Source organism: Sceloporus undulatus, chromosome 2 (assembly GCF_019175285.1).
Source record: "Sceloporus undulatus isolate JIND9_A2432 ecotype Alabama chromosome 2, SceUnd_v1.1, whole genome shotgun sequence".
NCBI lineage: Eukaryota > Metazoa > Chordata > Lepidosauria > Squamata > Phrynosomatidae > Sceloporus > Sceloporus undulatus.
In genome coordinates, this window is record NC_056523.1 from 94828710 (window position 1) to 94849513 (window position 20804).

At 40.9% G+C, this 20804-nt stretch overlaps 2 protein-coding genes across 7 annotated transcripts in view; one reads left to right on the forward strand and one right to left on the reverse strand.

Moving 5' to 3' along the window:
• The window catches only part of LOC121924290 (5-phosphohydroxy-L-lysine phospho-lyase-like), a 21017-nt gene extending 15104 nt beyond the window's left edge, over nucleotides 1–5913 (forward strand). For 4 of the 5 annotated variants that reach the window (XM_042455625.1, XM_042455626.1, XM_042455623.1 and 1 more), the window contains 2 exons: nucleotides 332–393; nucleotides 581–1075. In XM_042455625.1, the coding sequence (XP_042311559.1) occupies nucleotides 332–354 (23 nt within the window). In that variant the 3' untranslated portion in view covers nucleotides 355–393; nucleotides 581–1075. Of the gene's footprint in view, nucleotides 1–331; nucleotides 394–580; nucleotides 1076–5743 lie in introns of those variants that run through there. The other variant, XM_042455624.1, reaches the window with a different exon arrangement.
• Nucleotides 3504–13960, reverse strand: HNRNPAB (heterogeneous nuclear ribonucleoprotein A/B). Of its 2 annotated transcripts, XM_042455629.1 has the most exons (8): nucleotides 13797–13960; nucleotides 13302–13681; nucleotides 9608–9776; nucleotides 9363–9521; nucleotides 8611–8742; nucleotides 4425–4512; nucleotides 4215–4331; nucleotides 3504–4137 (listed from the first exon to the last, which is right to left on the reverse strand). In XM_042455629.1, exons 2-8 carry the CDS (start codon nucleotides 13667–13669, stop codon nucleotides 4070–4072), a joined length of 1101 nt encoding a protein of 366 aa, XP_042311563.1. In that variant the 5' UTR covers nucleotides 13670–13681; nucleotides 13797–13960; the 3' UTR covers nucleotides 3504–4069. The 2 variants fall into 2 exon arrangements, with proteins under 2 accessions (XP_042311563.1, XP_042311565.1); XM_042455631.1 differs by lacking the exon at nucleotides 4215–4331.
• Between the last annotated feature and the right edge of the window lie 6844 nt (nucleotides 13961–20804).

The following is a 20804-nucleotide window of genomic DNA, read 5'->3' on the forward strand; positions in this document are numbered from 1 at the left end:
AGCTGAATGGGGAGTGCACCATATCAGGAACAGTTACATTTTATTTATTTCAAAAAGAATGCAAATAACTGGACACTACAAGCAAGGGACAAGATCACACAATTCTGATCACACATAAGCAGCTTAATAAAAGTCTAAGTGAAGACAAGGCCCAATTAACACAAGCCACTTTTGATATTGCAGAACAACATGTGCTCCAGTGGAGGGGGGAAGGGTGTGAGGAACACAACAAAGTTTTAAGAATGCCTTCAGAAAATTTACTAAGATTTTCACTGCTGTTGCCCTAAGTAGATGGGAATTCACAATCTAATTTCTGGCTAATCTTCTGCAGAATTAGAGAAAGGAGACGCCTAGAGAACATCATTTCCAGTACTCAAAAGGATAAATTTTCAGGTAAAATGATAAGAACAGAGTCAAATGCTCCATGAAGGAAATTATTTAATTCATTAACCTGAATAATGGCAACGTACCCAATTATATAGCAACAACACAAGCTACTACAGCATGTCACTAAAAGAAATTAAAATTAATAATTTGTCTAGAATGTGGATATTTAATTCTTTCATTCCATCTCTTACAGGTCACAAATGAGGCGCTGAATTGTAATCTATTTCTTTAATACTTAATTTTAAAATGTAATAGCCTGCAACTATTCAGTCTATTTTTATTGTAATACAGATGGTATAGAAGTATGCAGCTCTGCTCTACACTTCTTCTCTGCAATGCTTCATAGAATGTGGAAAAAAGCAAACAATATCCAGAAAATATAAGTTGTCACATTTGTATTTTCCTGTTACATCACTCCTAATTTCTCCTTGTATTACATTATTGCCACCCTTCAGTCTTACATGCATGTTTTCTTCTATTCTAAAAGTAATTTAACAATGAGATAAAAATCTATTTAACATCTAAATATCAGCATGTGAAATATACAGCAACTTGTGGAATCTTCTATGTTGTAAAGCACAGCATCTCTGATTAGTTTTGTTTGCCAAAAAGAAAATGAAATTCCCACTACCAGTGATGGTAGTTGATAGATCAAATTCATTTGTCAATAAAAGTCCCAGCTTTCCCACATTTTCTTTCTCGCTGATTTGTCTCACCCCACCCACACACCCCAGTGCTCATTATTTTTCACTTTCAGGTTCCTTCTCTTCTCCCTCTGCCAAACTACCAGGAAAAAGTAACTTCTTTCTCCTCTTGAAAAATGTCTGAAAAATTCTGGCATCGCAAAGAGTAGCAGTAAATTGTCATAGAGGGCCTGTGAAGAAATAAGTTCCTCATGCCGTAGACACTAGGGCACCAGATCCCTTGTGTCTAGATTTATTACTTAACTAAAATTTGTTAATCCAACTACGCCAAATCATGCTTACCTAGGTTTTACTGTATTTTAAGCTAGGCTGGAGCCAGGGAAATAAACAAAACCCTCATTATTACAGATTCATGATCAAAGGGAGCTATTCATGCTTACCTTTAAACAGCTAACTGACTTGGTATTCATCAAAAGTTTAATAAAATGGCAAGTACTCTAAAAAGCCATTTTCAAAAACCACACCCCCTCAAACTTCCCATGCCTGTGTATCTGCAAATCTTACTTGGTATACCTTCACTAAAGGTAGGTAATTTTGCCTTGTCTTTGTATCAGCAGAACAATTATATGATACTTCTAGTGCTACCCAAATAGAATTTTATTTCTGTATGATTGCAGTTCTGTATTTTCTAGCCACATTGGAACCTTGGTATTTCCTGGGGCTTGGTTCCACGACCCCATGTGAATTCCAAAACCCATGGATGCTCAAATCCCGTTATATAAAATGGTGTACAGCAATGATGTCCCTAATACAAAATGGCAAAATCAAAGATTGTTTTTAGAATTACTTTTTAAAATATTTTCAAGCCATGGATGGTTGAAAACACGGATACAGAGGGCTGACTGTATTGGGAGGGGAACATTTTTCAGCAATTCCTTTTAATTTGCACTAAAATGCATTGTTCAGATACTGTAATAGAAACTGTGGCTAAAATGTGTTTTTTTCCTATAGAGGTAAAAGTGTGCTGCTGTACAAATGACAGGCAATAAACCTGCCTGATTTATCACTACACATGATCAAATGAAGCCTTTCAACAGGCAAAAGTGTTAGCATCAACAGCAACTGAGAAATTGTTCTTTGCATGGACTACACAATTAAGTGTCAGAAAAATTAAACTACAGTTTTAATTTTAAAGCCCTGTTTATTGCAACAACTGACATGCTTTGACAGGCAAACGGTGGTCTATAAAATAGTGAGAAAGCAATTTAACTGGAGCCAAATTACATCCACTAGCTGTGAATTTAAATAGTTCTATTTTAGGCCAACAACCTGAATTATTATACAATGAAAATAAAACTAGCGTAGATCATAATATGGCTTGCCACTTATCCCCTTGAATAAGAGAGAGCCCCCATCTTAACCATGGCTAGCATATACTTTTTAACAATTAGTATTAACCAGAATTTGAACCCGGTGTTAAAACAAGTCGGTACTAAATATGACAAAGGGGAATAATTTGTACACCTGAGAAAGATGCACACAAGGGCATAACCTGGCCAGTCATCATTCCCTTAACTATGATTACACAACAAGCTCCATTACTATGTACAGCAGTCCCATGTCAGATAAATCATTTGTCTGCATCCAAAACTGCAAATTTATAATATTCTTCAAGCAGCTCAGCACATACAGTAAACAAGGATAAAAGTCTCCCTCCCTTTGAAGTCAGAACCACTAACTATTTGCTTTAAAAATTTAATAGCATGACTACAAAAATGCTCATAATAACTAACTTCGCAGTAGATATAAGAGTGAAATAATCTGGAAACAAAAGTAGTACTGAAACTTAAAAACTTTTTAGTCAACTTTAATATTAACCTAGTAGTATTAGCATTAAATGTTTACGTTTTAAGCAATACTAAAATACATAACGGCACAAATTCAGTTGGGATGATACTGCTGTAGTCAGCAAATTATTCTCTTAAATCCAAGGCTGGCTTCTGATATAATGCATACAGAATCTATATAAAGAGTCTGGAGTTTTTTTAATATATGGTACTTGGCATGTTTCCAAATTTCTAGTAACAATCAAACTGAACTTGTATATACCAAAAAAAAGCAGATTTTAATCTGGAAACCTGTCTAACATTGCCTCCTGTGTATGAATACAACCTTAAACCCTATGATAGCTTGTGTCCAGTTTTACAAATAGGTTCCCTCTAGATTCCTGTGACTCTAAATCCTATCAAGCCAATCATTTAAATACATGCTTTGGCTGAAAGCTTCAACATGTTTTATTTTTATTTTCCCCAGCTTTGTAAGACTTTGAACCTTTAACAGTTTAACCAATCTTTGCTGGTTAGTCATCAACTGTAAGGTTAGTACATGTACCTGTCACTAGCATTTCCATTGAAATTCTAGGACTTCTTTCCCCTGCTCTGTAACAGATAGCTGGAATAATGGCACAGGATACTGGATTATGCTTTTTTATTCAAAAGCTAGAATAGCATCAATATCCATGTCATGGTGAATCAGAACACATGTAAAATACCTTACAATACATTAGATTCCAAAAAGGTACCAAAAAGTACAGTAAAATTAACACTTCCATTAAAGGAAATGTATGACACAAAACCAATACAAAATAAAAAGGTGGAAAGTGACACTGGTTCCCTAAGATGCATCTTATTCTGTACAACTGGAATAACGTAGTTCACTCTAAGAGGCAATCCCTAGATGCAGAGCTGCAGCTTTAAGCAGACTCTCAAAATCAGTTTCAATTTAACCTATCAATAAAATCATTAAATCTTCAGCAAGGCTGAAATTTGCACACCACACTGTCTAGACATCTATTATCTGCAAATATTAAAGAAAGACATTTCCAGAGAGCTCTTCAGATACACATAACAAGCCATAGAAATGTATTGTAAAGTTAATTTTGGTACATAATTGTAATGTCCATCTACAGCACTGAGTACAAAACCGATGCAGTAGTTTTCTCCATTAGAGCATGCCACTGCATACCTGAATACCTTTGATCAATATGGCTTGTAGTTATTCTGATGACCACGTCTTGGAGCCTTCCCATAATTTGAACCGCCTTGACCTATGAATAAGAGATCAAATGCATTAAACTGCTATTTAGTAATGCTTGCATATACCCAATACAGTTTTTTTACTTACTGTAATCACAGCCCGGTCCATATCCAAAATACCCATATCCTGAATAATCATAGCCTCCATAGCCATAACCCTGGTTCCAGTAATTGTCATAACCTTGATTCCAATTTTGACTTTGAGCTATAGAAAGGAAAACCATCCACAAAATCCCATTTTAGTACAGACATATGTTTTAGAATGTGTCCATTCTAAAATAGTACATGCAATACGTACCTCTTCTTCCACCTCTTCCTCGGCCACCCCCAGAACCAAACTGTTGTTGCTGATAGACTTCTTTTGGCTGTGCTACCTTTATCTCACACTGAAAGACAACATTGTATATTAAGAACATTCAGTTTAGACATTTATGATCCCACAGCAATAGTTCAATTAAAGAGCTTAATCTTCATTTTGTGTTATGAATGCAAATAAGTTTTTGCTGAAATCTCTACTTGCCCCAGAACATTTAGCAATGTGCCAGAAGTTTAAAAAACAATGGCTCACCAATATATCTTCAAAAGAATTGTTTGATTAGAATGAATCATGATTTAAAACTAATACCAGCCTTAGTTAAAGTAAAGTATGTTCATCCTAAAGTATGCACCTCCAAAATACAGTCTGCTCTCCTTATAGGCGGGCTTGCCTTTCGCGGCTTTGAGCTCACGCGGAAGGCAAGCTCAGGCAGAAATACTGGGGTGCGTACTCATGCCGCCACCCCGTGCGTTGCCGCAAGCACACACCCCATTATTTCCTATGGGGCTTGAGCATACGCTCTTTTCCCAATATGCCGGGGGGGATGTATCCCCTGCATATGGGGAGGGCAGACTGTATAAGTTTGTACTACATATCGCAAGCTGCACTACCGTCTGCGTATAGGTCTATATCTGGCATATCAACCAAGGAATTAGAACACATAGAAACACATTTTAGAATATATATATATTAAAAATCCGTCGAGGTTTTTTCACCTATTTGAAGAAATTTTAATGTGGTTATCCAATCATGCTGATCAACGATTCTAAAGGTCCTAAGTCATCAATAATCTGCCGCTAAATTTTAAAAAATACAGTTCTAAAATAATCTTCATCTAGTTGTTAAAGTGCCTCCCCTTATATCAACCTTCCATTTCAGTGGTTTTGAACATTCTGCACCTCTATTAACTGAGGTGGTGTTCTGTAAATATTTGCTATAGCAAAACCTACCTGGAATCATTAACTTCACTTACGTTGGAATGGCTTGCCGGAAGAGATTTGCCAATTATCCTCATTGGAGGCTTTTTAAAAAGCGACAAAAACCTTTCTCTTCCGGCAGGCCTTCCCCAAGTGGAAACTGCCCAGAACCGATTCTACCCGTCCTCCTTACTGTATCTCCTCGTCATTCGCGGATTGTAGAATAACTTTGTAGCATAGTATTGTTATATATTTTAATCATGTTTTATGTTAAATTTATAGTTTGGGAGGGAGGGTTTTATTGTTCTTATATTGTGTATCGTATAAACTCTTGTTACTCGCCTCGATAAATAAATATTTTATTTTATTATTATGTCTCCCCAGAGATTGATGGGAGTGCAACTCCCAGATGCCCTAGTCAGTAGTGAAGAATACCACAGGTTGAAATCCAACAACATCAGGAAGACTACATTTTGTTCACCTCATATTACATATTCTTATGTTTTCTGTTAAAGACTTACTTCTAATATTAAAAATGAATTTTTAAGATTTTTTAAAAGGAAATCTAAGTTTAAAGATTCACAGATTTTGGACTGTTTCCTGATCTCTCTTCCCCCTGCTCCATAAAAATCCATCTAGAGGACAAAGATCACTCCAAAAAGATGAGGACCAGGCCGTGAAGCTTGTTCAAAATAATCTAGTAGACTTTTTATGGTCAGAGCTCCACTCACTTCCACCTCACACTAAATAGCCCCAATATGTCCCATCCACACATTGTGCTCTTCTAATGAAACTACTTAGAAATGGGGGAGGGCTGTGGTATGCTTTAAAATTCACCAATATTTGGATAGAACTAATTTCTAGTGCTAACTAATCATATACTCTGTGTGTATGTGTATAATATGTACCTTAAAGTACCTGTCAATTTATGGTGACCCTTTGAATTTCACAGGTTTCTTAGGCCAGGAATACAGAGGTGGTTTTGCTAGTTCCTTCCTCTGAAATATAGCCCATAGCACCTGGTATTCATTGACAATGTCCCATCCAAATACTGGCCATGGCTGACCCCGCTTCCAAGGTCAGACATGATCTGGTGCCTTTAGGCCTATGTTCTAGCAAATTAGTATTCTTACGATACAAAAAATGTCCAGTTTAGCATGAAAAGAACATCACTTAAATAACCCTGTGCTCTTCTGTGTCTTTCTGCCCTATAAACCCAGCTTTAATAACTCATTTCCAATTTTACAAAGCTAGGTACTTAGCTTTGAAGCCAGCATCCAGTTGCTAATGGGCATGAGTGACTTAGTATTACACTGCATAGCTATTTTTTGGACTTCACAAAAGGCATCCAGCAACAACTCTCCCATCCACATCCACAGCAACAGCCAAGGACTACTGTTCATGCTCTGTTTTCCCAAGGTACTGAATGGGTATTGTAGTATTCCTGGACTCATTCTGCCTACTCTTGAGCACTTAGGGAGAAAGAAGCAACTTTATTCTGGGGAGGTGGAGTTACTGGATGTACCAGATAATGCAGCCTCCACTACTACCTCATTCTCTACCAGTGCAACATTGGATATTGGCATGAAAATGAAAAGCCGTGGTCTACAACAGTGCTCTTCAAAGTGGTGGTCTGTCGACTGGCACTGGTCCTTAAGCTATTGGTTGCCAATCTGTGGAAATTTCCAGGAAAGGAAAGCTGTAATCTATGCGCACAAATATGGTACAAATCCCTGGCATATTGGGAAAGAAGCCCTGTCAATCCCCCACAGACAGATTGAAAGTATTGATTTACACAAACTCTTCAGACAACTACATATACTCCTAGTTGAAGTCCTTACTCTGGACATAATGGCATTTGTTATAGGTGAGACAAATGGTGGATAATTAACATGTGTTGATGTTACATTTTAAGTGACTCTTCCTCACCTGATGATCTGTGAAGCCTATACAGATTTCCTTACAGTATGTTATGCCATGTAACTACTCAAATCCTGCTACATGTAAATTTCTCACATTATGAAAAACAGTGGTTGTATTTACTTCACATTATCATGTAAAATATTTTTTCCACAGAAACACTTACTCATTTCTATGCAAAATGCTATACAGTTCACCATCCGCATTTGGCTTTTGCGGATTTGATTCGTATGTTCCCTTTAGGTTCAGCAGTATGTTTCTGCCAGATGTTGACTATAGTCACACTGGAGGACCTAGAGATTTCTAGAAAGGTGTCCTTTCAGATTGAAAAAAGTTGTTTTTTTATTTGCATTTTCACAGGGGCCCTGTGCCCCTAACCTCAGCAATTGTGGAGGGCCCACTGTACATGGTGATTCAAAAAGAATGGTTTTACACCATTCGTTTTTAATCACCCTGTATATTTTTAGTGAGAACATACCTCAAACATTTTAATGTATACAGAAAAGTGGGAGGTGAGCACTTTTCCTGCAGTTGGTCTGTAATTCTGCAGTGTGGGGGGCTGCACAATTTAGACTTGGTAATCACAATAATCATTTGTCAATGTTTTAGGCACAACCCAATCAACTGGTGGTAAGGCTTCCACATGCAGGACCCTAATACTTTGTTTTCCCCTCAACCTCACATATGGTGTCTGCAGGCATCATCCCAGTTCACGATGGGATTCCTATTGCTCATGAACCACAAAAAGAGGTTCCATGCCAATAGGTTCCTTCCAAAAGCACTGAACCCAACGTGTTCACTGTCACAGCAACCACTCATTCATGTTTATCCAAGAAACATGATTTACCACATATACTTGATTTAAAAACCAATCTTTTTTCTAAATGTCTTCTAACAACCATTTTAAATTATAACAACCATTTAAATTAAACAAAATTATTCAAACAGTGTTGAAATTACTTCTAAAATCTAATACAATGTTTTAGGGATAGAGTGCACTTACCTCTGAACAAATTAATAAGAAAAGCTATAAATGGAGGCATTGTATTCTAACAGAAAGAAGACTAAATCCACCTGTTAATCCCAACTAGAATAGATTTAGAAGTATGTAGTACTTGGACGAATTCTGCTATTAGTCCCAATTGGTGTAGGCCCCACTAAGTTAATGAGAACTTGATAAATCAACACTTATGTAAATTTAATTAATTCTCTGGGTCTACTTTAGCTGGACCTAAGAATTTACATAAAAATAAAAAGTATACCTCTATGTCAACTCCTCCTAATGATTTAATTCTTAAAATTAGCCACTTTATTAATTTATGATTTCTTACCTTGCTACCACTAACATTGTGGAATTTTTTCTCCAATATCTTCTTTACTGGATCTTCTTCTTTAAAGGTGATGAACACAAAACCTCTTCTTTTATTGGTCTTTGGATCCATTGGAAGTTCAATTGCCTCAATCTAACAAAATATAATTTGTGTGCAAAGTGTCATTAGAGGTACACATTTCATTACATCACCCAGCAATTAAACACAAATCTCAGAATCCATTGTACATTAATCTCATTTTAAAAGAAGCTAGATTAAACTCTTCAGGAGAAAATTAAGAGTTCTCCAAATATCTATTTCATATATACAAAATACTACTGTATTATACAATAATAGGGTAGCAATATACTGGCCTGTGAAATTGTTTACATATCCCTCTGAGTTAAAAACAGCTTAAGGAAACCATTTGCAGAAAAAAATGTAGTCAGGGAACCTTTAAATGTTACAAGGTAATAACATTTGAGATTTGACCACACAAATTCACACTATCAGAAATCTACAGACATTGTGCACAGTGGTGCATGGGCCAATGTAACAATATGGCTGTATGCCAACTTTCCATGATCTTTCCAACTCTTGATGTGTTAACCAAATTCACTGAGTAGTTTGAATAAATAAGTATGTTTTCATGTACTCTCTCTTATGTAGCAACCAATTTTAGTCACTTTGTACCCCATGTTTCTAATGAATATGGATCCGATACCAGTTTTTTTACCGGTTTTCACATCAAGGTTAACTTGTAGAATACTCACCTCTCCAAACTCTCCAAAATATTCTCTAATCTTATCTTCTGCTGCTTCTGGATTAAGTCCACCAACAAATATTTTTTTCACAGGATCCTTTTTCATTGCCATGGCCTTTTTAGGATCAATCACACGTCCATCTAACTTATGTTCTTTCTGCTCCAAAACCTAAAAATAAACAAGAAATCAGGATGAAACAGTCAAGAAAGTTATTAAAATGCTAAATTATTAGGGTCTTAATCCTGCAAACTCACTTTGTCAACACTTGCTGCTTCTTTGAAGAGAATGAATCCAAAACCTCTTGATCTGCCTGTATTAGGATCCATCTTTATTGTGCAGTCAGTCACTTCACCAAATTTTGTAAAGTAATCTTTCAAATCTTTTTTGCTGGTATCCCAACTGAGGCCACCAACAAACATCTTCCTGTTGACAATTTAAAAATATAACTTTAGTGCAGCAACAAAATAGGGTCCCGTATAAGAATGGTAATTGCAATAATCCTAGACAAGAAGTAATTTTAAAATGGTAATAAAAATAAGTAATTACTGCTAAGTGAATTAGGCATTTACTTCCTAGTATCTGCTTACTTATAAACACCTGAAATCAGTGAATGCACAATCATATGTGGTACTGTTAGCAATTTATTGGCTTTTCTAAATAATTCAATTTTACATTTCGAATACAATGGGCACCTGGTATCTGCTGAGGTTTGGTTCCAGAACCGCCAGTGAATGCCAAAATCTGTGGAAGGGATAATGGGATACTGAAATGGTGCCCCTTATATAAAATAGCAAAATCAAGGCTTGCTTTCTGGAATTTAGATCTTTTTTGAATATTTTCAAGCCATGGATGGTTAAATCCCTGGATAAGACTCCCTGGATATAAAGGGCTGACTGTATCTCCTCTTAAGTTAACAGCTTAAACAGCATTGCTTAAATTCAACTGTCAGTCCCAACTGAGAACAGATCCATTAAATCACTGGGATCCTAGAAAATCAACTTCTATCCAAAGTTCCATGAATTCAGTGGGTCCATTCTATTTGTGACCAACTGGATTTAAGCCTATAGATTAAATCAGGGTGGGGAAGTGTGTCTCATAGAACCTCATTCTGTGGTCCCCAAAGCCACCAGCCCCGTATTTAAAAGAATACAAGTAATTTTTCAAGCAACAACAAGCTCAAAATTGCCACAAAATGCAAATTTTGCCAGTACAGCCTTTTCAATCCCCAATTACCTGTAAATATTTATAAAGCTTTCCAAAATTGTCCCCAAAATTAAAAAAACCTTAAAACTAGCCAAAAACAATACCAGAAATGACATGATGTCACTTCCAATTGTGTCACACACACATTGGTGTGGCCTGAGGAGGAAGTGAAAAGCCCTCCCCCCAATTCTCACCATACATGTTCACTTCTGTGATAAATCTAACATCACATTAGTACAGTTGGCTCTCCACATTTGTGGCTCTGACTTTTGATGTTCTTTCTAGGAATCTCCAAGTCATCCAAGTGCAACTCTTCTGGAAGTTGACCATGGAGTTGTACTGAAGAACCTAGAGATTACTAGCAAAAACACTTCTCTAGGCATTAGTAGGTCCTATAGAGCAACTCTATGGTCACTATTTGGCAGATGTCGGCCACAGAATTGCACTGGAGGACCTAGAGATTCCTGGAGAAGTGTTCTCTCAGTGCTTTTGTATTTGTGGGTTTTCCATTTTCCTGGGGGTCCTGTGGCCCTAACCCCAGCAAATGTGGAGGGCCCTCTGCATACAATCTGCTGTACACTAGCCTCCTCTTTTCCTCCCCACCCTTGGTAAAGATTTGTTCTCCAGAGAAGATTCAGAAGGTGTGGGTGGGCATGCACTTCTGCTTCACCTAACAGAAATATAAATTCCACCAGAAGAATGACAGATCTAAAGCATGGTACAAAGTGGTATTTTAAGTAAAAGCAAACAAAAAACCCACAACCTTAATCATAATAACACTTTTTTCAGCAGAATGTGTCATAAAAACCTTATTCCTCAATAAGTGAAAATCAGAATTTCCTCTTAAAAACTTTTATATATATGACCCATCTCTCTCTTTCTCTCTCTCTCTCTGTGTGTGTGTGTGTGTGTGTAAACTTTGAAGCCTATCAAACTTGCATGGCATAAACCTAGGTGTTCAAAATGTACTATCTTAACAATGCATTAAGAAAGACTATTGTACGAAAAAGGTGACAGACATCCAGCCTTCAGAATCCCCTCTCAGGAAATAGGCCAAAAAGTACACCCAAGCCAAGGGATCTTAGTTTGTCCAACTGCTTGGCAGGGGGAGTATAATTCATCAAGTCCAGCCTTATCAAAATAAAAATGTATACAGAAATCAGTGCAAACAGATCTGGCCAGTTTCTAGTGTGGTCAGAGGAAAGGAAGCTAACAGTGCAGTCACACTGCAAGGTGAGTGAAGTTTTCCAAAACTCACTTCCAAGTATCAAATGTAATTTCATAAACATTAATCCACTGCCTTGGTTTGACATATGGGTGCTCAAACGCAGCCATTTCTATTAATTTGGGGAGTGACCTATAAATGTTGGAAGTGCTGCACGGTGGTGTGGTCTGGAGCACAATATGGCAGGACTGGAGCAAGGACCAATGAGATATATGGCACAGCTGGGACTGGACCCTGGTGCAAATTTCCCTTTTGGGCAGCCTGGACTCCAACTGTTTTGCTATGCAGAAACTAACAACAACAGGGGTTATGGAGGAACAACCTTTATGAACCTGTGGGTGACCACTCTTAAGTAATAAAGACATCAGGGTGACCAGATGTTGTCCTCTTCCAGGACCTGTCCTACACTTCACTTCACATTTCACATTAACTTCTGTCCAGGAAGAATTCCAAAGTGTCCTCCATTTTGAGTACCACTAAAAAGCATGGATTTTATATTTCTTTAGTTCAAGACAGAGTGCACAAATAATCCAGTTTGAGACTGTTGTGACTGCCCTGGATCAAGGCCAGGGAGTTCTGGGGCCTGTAGTTTTGTGAGACATGATTCCCTAGCACTGAGCCGGGACAGTTAAAGTGGTCTCAAAGTGGATTATTTCTGCAGTGCAGTTAGTTTGGTCATGTCCTCCATTTTGTTTCCTCGAAGGCCCCCTACAGTTCACAACACCTTGCCCTCTTGGGTCACCCTGGGAAGCACCGAAAGTGTGAACATATTGGGGGGGCACAGAGAGAGAGCGAGAAAAGGAAAAGAATGACCCAAAGCACACTGCAGAAATAACCCAGTTTGGGACAGCTTTGATTCTAATTTTAATTCTGATTGCCAGGGAATCCTGGGCACTGTAGTTTATTGCAGCCCCAGAGCTCTCTGTGCCAGAAAGGGCTATGGGTCTCACAAAGCTAGTTCAGTAACATTGAGCCGGGGCAGGAAAAGCGGTCCCAAACTGGGATTATCTCTGCGGTGTGTTTTTGGACCAACCTCTCTCTCTCTCTCTCTGTGTTCAGTTTCAGGTGCCGAGGAGGAGCCTCTCTCAGCAGGACGTGCCAGAGGAAGAGGGAGGCCGGAGGCCATTTCAGGAAGGAGCGGGCACAGATCTCCCGCCCTTCCCCCGCCGCCACATGGCGCGCCAACAAAAGGCAGCAGCAGCAGAAGAAGAAGAAGCAGCAGCCACCGAGAACAAAGGAGGAGCTCCTGCCGCCACCTCCACGTTCGTCTATGGCTGCGTCCACACTGGAGAAATATAACTCGGTTTGGCAGCGCTTTAACTCTATTCTGTTTCAAGGCTATGGAATTCTGGGAGCTGGAGTTTGTCGTGGGGTCTGGAGCGGAGCAGATCTCCGGGCCCCACGACAAACTCCAACTCCCAGAATTCCATAGCGAAGAGTGAGACAAAGAATTAAAACGGGACCAAACCGGGATATTTCTCCAATGTGGACGCAGCCTCTCTCTTCCTTGCCATGCTCACCCAGCATCCTCCTCGTTCTTGCTGGCGTTGATCTGGTCGCCCTCGGCCCCGTTCTGGCTCCCGGCGGCTTCGCCCGAAGCACCGGAGGCTGCCGTAGCGGACTGCCCGGCCTCCTCTCCGTCCCCTTCGCCCGTGTCCGAGACCACGGCCGCCGCCACCACCTCCTCGTCGTCCTCCTCCTCTTCCTCCTCCTCTTCTTCCTCCTCCTCCTCCAGAGGCTGCGGTTCAGGCTGCTGCTGCGGCGCAGGAGGCTGCTGCTGCTGCTGCTGCTCCTCTCCTCCTCCTCCCGCGGAGCCTTCCGCCGCAGCCGCAGCCGCCGCCTCGTGCCCGTTCTGCGTGGCGCCGAACTGGTGCTCCACCTCGGCCATGTTCACTCGAACCTGCGCGGGGAAGAAAGAACGGAAGTGCGGGCCCCGCGGCGCAGTCAGAGAGAGGCCTAAGAGCGAGCCAGGCCCCAGCAACCTCCCTCCCTCCCTCCCTCGAACAGAGGCTTACCTTACGCGCCGCCGCCGCTTCTTCCTCTTTCTCTGTCACGGTTCCCCTCCGGAGTCCGATGGCGGCGACGACGGCAGCGGCAGCGGCTCCTCCTGACAGAGACAAAACCGTTGAGCGAGACCCGCAGCGAGGGGAAGGGAAAGGAAAGGCGCGCTCCCGATCGGGCCTTCCTTTTTATAGCCTCCGCGGGGTCGCGCTTGGGCCTCGCAACAAACCTGCCGCTGATTGGCCGCCTGCGCCCGTCACTCACCTAGAAGAAGGCTTCCCATTCGCCCTCGCGCGTTCTCCTCCCTCCCGCCCTCACGCGAGCGCGGCTTGCAGCTACTACCTCAGAGAGGAAATGAAGAGCGAGGCCTACAGGGGAGGGGAGGCTCAGCAGCGCCACGGTCTCTCACACACACACACACACACACAGTGAGGCGAATCAGCGCCTCAGAGCCAGGTCTAGGCCTGAATCGTGGCGCCACGGAAGAAGGCCCTTGCTCAAAACTTGAGGGGGTGCCCCGGGGGATTATGGGAACTGTAGTCCAAAGGCAGCTTTCTCCAGCTCCTTTGGTGTTTTAGGTTTCTGCGCAGAAAAAAGAGTCAGGGCTGGCCCAAGCGGAAATTTGCGCCAGGGCCTACCATCTCCCTGGCCCTTCCTCCAGCCCTCTCCAGGCCACCATGCAGCACTCCCAGCCTTTGGCCCAGGGAGAGAGAGGGTGGCCACCAGATGCCCTCCTTTCCCGAGACACAGCCAACACTTCAGCCTCCATGGGTTTTTGTGGGTTTGGGGGGCTCTGTGGCCATGTTCTAGAAGAGTTTCTTCCTGACGTTTCGCCGGCATCTGTGCCCTCTCTGTCCTCGAACATTTTGTGGCGCCTTGTCCTCCTTTGCGGCGAGGACATCTGGTTACCCTGCCCAGGGAAAGGCAACCCTCACGGGGGGAAACAGGGTTTGAGACCACTTTAACTGCCCTGGCTCAGTGCTAGGGGATTCTGGGAACTGCAGTTTTGTGAGACATTTAGCCGTCTCTGTCAAGAGAGCTCTGGTGCCACAATAAACTACAATTCCCAGCATTCCCTAGCACTGAGCCAGGACAGTTAAAGCAGTCTCAAAACTGGATTATTTCTCCAGTGTGTTTTGGACCTATATCGCTGCAGCATGGCGTAGTGGTGTGAGCATAGATTGCACTATGGCTCTGGAGTCCAGGGTTTGAATCCTGGCTTGGCCATGGAAACCCACAGAGCAGCCCTGGCCAAGTCACACAGTCCCAGCTTCAGAGAATGGCAACATTAAAGCCCCCCCCCCCCCCGCCCCAATAAACTTGCCACAAAAACCCCATGACTTGAAGACACACAACAACAACAACAAAAACATCACCTCAAAGGAGCAGGTGAGCTAGCAAAAAGGCCTCCTAAAGAACAGCTGCTGCTGTCTCCATGTGTCTGGGAGGCTCCGGACTAGAGATGTGAAGAAGGCCCACAGGGAAAAACCATTTTTGTCCATGTTTTCCTGATTCATGCTAAAATAAAATTTTGCGGGCCTCGAAACCTCTGCTCCAGACCACAAGGACCAGTCTTCAAACCCTGTCAGGTGCTAGGTAGGTTTTTTGTACAACCTTGAACTAAGGTTCACCAAGCAGTCTGGCTAGCTCTTGCCTTTCGCTCAGGCAGCAGAATGTCTTGGATGAGTATTATTATTATTTTTACTCATATCCCATCTTTCTCCCAATACAGAGACCCAAGGCAGCGAACAGCAAATTTAAAACAATACAACAGCATTACAACGTATAAATATAAAATAAAATAAAAACAATTTTACCAGTTAAAACAGCTATGCTTTAAAATGTAAAATGTGTTAAAGACGAGAGAGCCAGCATGGTGTAGTGGTCTGACTATGGCTCTGGAGATCAGGGTTCAGTTCGCCGCTCGCTCGAGCATAAAAGCCCATGGGGTGACCTAGGCCAAGTCACACTCAGCCTTAGGGGATGGCAATGGTGAACCCCCTCTGAAGAGATTTGCCAAGAAAACCCTATGATAGGGTCACCATAAGTAAAAAATGACTTGGCACACAACAACAGCAACAAGGCCTCAGAAGAGAGGCGAAGCCAACAAAGATGGTAACCTGTGCTTTTTTCTGACAGCCATTCACCTGAACTGTGGAGGAATTTGCAAAAGATAATGCCCTCTAACTTCACTGGCGGTGGCCATATAGTTCTATAGTATTTCAACTTGCTGGCCAAAGGATAAGCTGCAACACAAGAAGCAGCAGCTACCTTTGGCCTAAAACTTCCTTTGGGAGGTTGTGCTGAATGCAGTCCTCACAACCACCCAGAGGAAGAAAGCGAGGAAGCAGAAGCAGATAACAGAGGGCAGGGATGTTACACAAACAGCAGCTACTGCTGTTTCCCCTTCTTTTTTCCTCTGGATAGCATTGTAATTGGCATTGGCTCCAATCACACCGTGGTCTAAGGGGCAATAGCCGACGTGAATGCTTTCTGCTACTGTTCCTCTAAACCCACTTCCACCCACTTGTCTACTCCCTCTTGGTGTTTGAGCTGGGCCCAAGAACTAATGCAATTCAGAAAAAAAGGTCAGATAATACAGGTAGCTGTTCTTGTCATTGTATACTTTCAATAGGTCAGGCTATCAGTATCATTTCCAAAACAAATTCTTCAAACAGTTGGTCTTCCTTCTGGAACATTGCTGAATAAAACTGAATAGCCTGAATACTAAAATTCACGCAATCAGCTCTTGCTCATAAGACAAGATTCTCATAACACCAAAGTGAGCCTGTCTAAACAGGTGAACAGTATGCATACTTCCTCAGAATTCTATATAACTTCCAATAAAGAGCTAACAGTTAAGTGAGATGAGTGATCTTATTTGTGTATCTTAATTTAAAACTAACAATTCCCTTTGGATTTTCAAGCCCAATGAAAAATCAAATGTACTAGGGACTTTGTACATTTAAAACTTGTGCGCCAACTTCGCCCGTTCCTTAAGACACCAGATCCAGCCTCAGTAGTACATGCCTTGGTTATATCACGTTTGGACTACTACAATGTGCTCTACATGGGGCTGCCTTTGAAGAGTGTTCAGAAACTTCAGCTGGTCCAAAAAGCTGCAGCCAGGTTGCTAACAGGGACAAGTTATAGAGATCACACAACGCCCCTGTTGAAACAGCTCCACTGGCTGCCAGTCTGTTTCTGGGCACAATTCAAAGTGCATGCTATTTGGCAGACCATGTCTGAACTGGCCCAGGCTCTGAGATCCTCATGGGAGGCCCTTCTCTCCATCCCACCACCCTCAAAAGCACAGTCAGTGGGGACACAAGAGAGGACCTTTTCTGTGGCTGCCCCTAGACTCTGGAATTCCCTGCCCAGGGAGGCCAGAATGGCCCCTTCCTTGTTATTTTTCCACCAGCAGGCTAAGACCTACTTTTTAAACAGGCTTTTAAAACAGAAAGTTTTTAAGACATGTGATGAGGTGTTGTTATATTGTTTTAATGTATTTAAAACAGTTTAATCTTTTTAAACTTGATTTTAGCATTGAATTTGTTTTAATTATTGTAGTGATTTAATTCCATTTTAATATACTATTTTGTATCGTTTAACTGTATGGTGTTTTTTTATGTTGTAAGCCACCCTGAGTCCTAGCCTTGGGAGAAGGGCAGGATATAAATAAATAATTATTATTATAATAATAAAAATTTTAAAATGTTAATGCAGTGCGCCTGCATCATGTACGGGTGCCTTTTACACAGCTTTCAGCTTACGCTGAAAGCCGCACGATGGGGTTGCAATGGCACACACATTCTGCACCACGCATTGTACACAAGCACCATTATTATTTTCAATGGGGCTCGAGCATACACACTATTTGCCTTATGCGGAGGGGTCTTCATCCTGTGAAAGGTGTTGGATTGCTGTTTTTGTTTCCTGTATTTCTGCTCCAGTTTTAACCTGCAAGTAAAAAAATGCTAACCATTTTATTTCAGAACAAGTCCAAAGAAAAAAGAAATATAAAGAAAAGAGTCAGTGAGCATCAACACAAGATTAATCATTTACTCTGAATATTCATTTAAAGAAGTTTTTTTAAGCTGCAGTACTATACACAATTTGTACTAAGCTGCTTTTACCCTTGTGTTGCTTCCACACTAGAACTGTAAACAGGGGAAATTGGAATGAAAACCTTGGACCAATTTAGAGCCAGGAGAGGCTTTTTTTGAAAACCAAAACATGGTGAAAATGCCTTCCCCCCCCCCCGCCCCCCTTCTCTGTGTGCACACCTTCAAGTTGCCTGTCAAGTTATGGCTACCCCCTGAATTTCTGTGTGTGTGCTTGCACTTTCAAGTTGCCTATCAAGTTATAGTCACCCTCAGCAACCTGATAAAAAGATATCAAAATTTTACAAACTACTATTAAGCAGGAATCTAGAACAGGAGACATAAAAGAATATATGGTTAAATGGGCACATGATCTGGCTTGTAAAACTGAAATTGAGGAATGGCAAAATGCTTGGAATAGGACAAATAAATTTACAGTTGCGCAGGATTTAAAAGAGAACCATATGAAAATAATGAATAGGTGGTATTATATCCTATGGAAACTTTAAAATATATATATTATTATTAACCTTTATTTATAAAGCGCTGTAAATTTACAAAGCGCTGTACATACAATTTTTTAGTCAGACGGTTTCCTGCCCTCAGGCTTACAATCTAAAAAGACATGACACAAAAGGAGAAGTGTGGTGTCCTGCCAGGACTGATTGAAACTTTCCCCTGCATTTCCTTTCATTTTGATTCAGGCCATAGATTATTTTAGTATAGAAAAGTTCTTTGTATTAGTTTGTGGGAGGAGCTGTAGGATTCCCCTGCATTATTTCCAGGTTTGATTTGCCCTTTCCCAGCATGCTCTGTTGTAGCTGGAAGCCTTTAGTTGGGAGCAGTCTTTGCTGTGAGCAAGCAGAGAGCTATCTTTTTGGTGGCAAACAGGCCTAGACAGCCGGAAAGGGCATTTCTTACACTTTAGCCATTTTAGTTACCAAGCACTTTAGCCAAATCAGTTACCAGGTTAGCCGTTTTAGTTACCAACAGCAAGTGAATAAAGGAATTCAGGAGCTGAAAGACCCTGCACCAGCTCCATTGAGTGAGGAGAGCAAACCGACATCAGACCCAGAAAGATGACATCTGGAAGATTGCTCAAACTGTAAAGTATCTTTTATTTAGAGCTGGGGAGGAGAAAAGTCTTTATTTTTGTCCTTTAGATTAAATTTCCCCCCTTTTGAACTTTACATTCAGCTTCAGAGCCTTTTTGGGTAAAGAGTTTGATCTCACCAGGGTACCGGCGTTGCACACCCAAACCTGCCACCACCTTTAGTTGGGTGTGTCTTCACAAGAAGGGAGTGGTGGTGGGGAATAGGATCAGGTCCAGCAGATCTTCTCCACCTCCGAGGCCTGGACCAAGGCAGATGGACTGGAGGGAGGGCTTGGCTTCTGGGAACAATTCTGTAAACAATATAGTCTTTAACTCAGTTTTGAAACTGGGTAGAGAAGTGATGAGGTGTGCATGTGGGGGAAGAAGGTTCCAGGAGTAAGGGGCAGCAAGCGAGAAGGGACGAATTCGGGAGGGGGCAGTGGTAGTCCTACACTGTGACAGGAGACCTTGACTACAAGAGTGGAGGGGGCGAGTAGGAATGTAAGGAGAAAGAAGGTCAGATAAGTAAGGAGGGGCCAATCCATGGAGGGCTTTGAAAGTCAATAATAAAAGCTTGTACCGGATGCGGAAGGGGAAGGGGAGCCAACGAAGGGAGGAGAAATGAGGAGAAACTGGTCAAAGCAGCGAGCGGGTGTGACAATATGGGCAGCTGAATACTGGACAGAGATTAAAGGATGGAGGTGTGAAAGAGGAAGCTAACTAACACAAGGTAAATGTTTGAGATGTGATTGCGAAAAGGGACATATTTTTCATGTATGGTGGCGTTGTGAGGTAATCCAAAAATTCTGGGAGGTAGTACATGAGTCAATTCACCAGATACTTGGAATAAAATTTCCTATGAATCCCAAATTTATTTACTTAATATGACCTCGGTCTTAAGCCCACAAAATGAAAGACAATACTGTATTGGAGAACTATATTATACTTTGTGACAGCAGCTAGAATTGAAATAGCAACATTGTGGAAATCAGATTATTACTATTATTAAACTTTATTTCTAAAGTGCTGTAATTATACACAGCACTGTACAAAGTCAGATGTGATTCCAACTTGGGATAACTGGATGCAAAAAATTAATGAATATAGGGAACTAGACAGATTATTTTGTAATGTTCAAAATTACAACATGACAAAAAGGGAAGACGAGTGGAAAAAAGTACTAGCCAGATGGGAAAAGGAATGGGATTTGAATTTAAACCTTATTGAGGCGTAATTTCTCTTATGATTTGAGAATATATTTGCGAAGTTAGCTTTCTTTTTATTTTGTCTTTTTATATTTTTGATCAATATAGGTCAGTAGAAGAAATAATGAATCTCCTGCTCAATTCAGATTAAGACAGGCGAGGAGCTGAAAATTGTGGAGTTATGAATGTATTATACATTAAAAAGACAGGAAATTTGGTAGCTATCAGTGAGCAGTTGTAATGTGTTATATATCTGATAGCCTAGTATGTAAATGCTTAAAACAGATCAGAGAGAATGGGTCTTGTAAGTTGCAAGGAAAGTGAGTGCTTCAAAACTTCAAGAACAAAAGGAAGAATTGATATGGGTCCATGAAGACAAGAAGACTTTATTGAGTAGTTATTGATACTGTATTTGTTTTGTTTTCTTTTATATAAGATAATAATAAAGAATATATATATATATTTTAAAGTTATAGTCACCCTCTGAATTTCATGGGGTTTTCTTAGGCAAGGAATACTGAAAGGGGTTTTTGTCAGTTCCCTCCTCTGAAATATAGCGTACATCATCTGGCCTCCCATTCATGTACTACCCAGGGCTGACCCTTCTTAACTTCCAAGTGC

Bases quoted from the DNA above. Each gene is read 5' to 3' on its own strand.
- HNRNPAB (XM_042455629.1), bottom strand. From the start codon at position 13,669: ATGGCCGAGGTGGAGCACCAGTTCGGCGCCACGCAGAACGGGCACGAG. The intron at 9,777-13,301 runs GTGAGCATGGCA...AATTGTCAACAG, and splicing joins AAGAACGAGGAGGATGCTGG to GAAGATGTTTGTTGGTGGCC. The intron at 9,522-9,607 runs GTGAGTTTGCAG...GTTTATTTTTAG, and splicing joins AAGCAGCAAGTGTTGACAAA to GTTTTGGAGCAGAAAGAACA.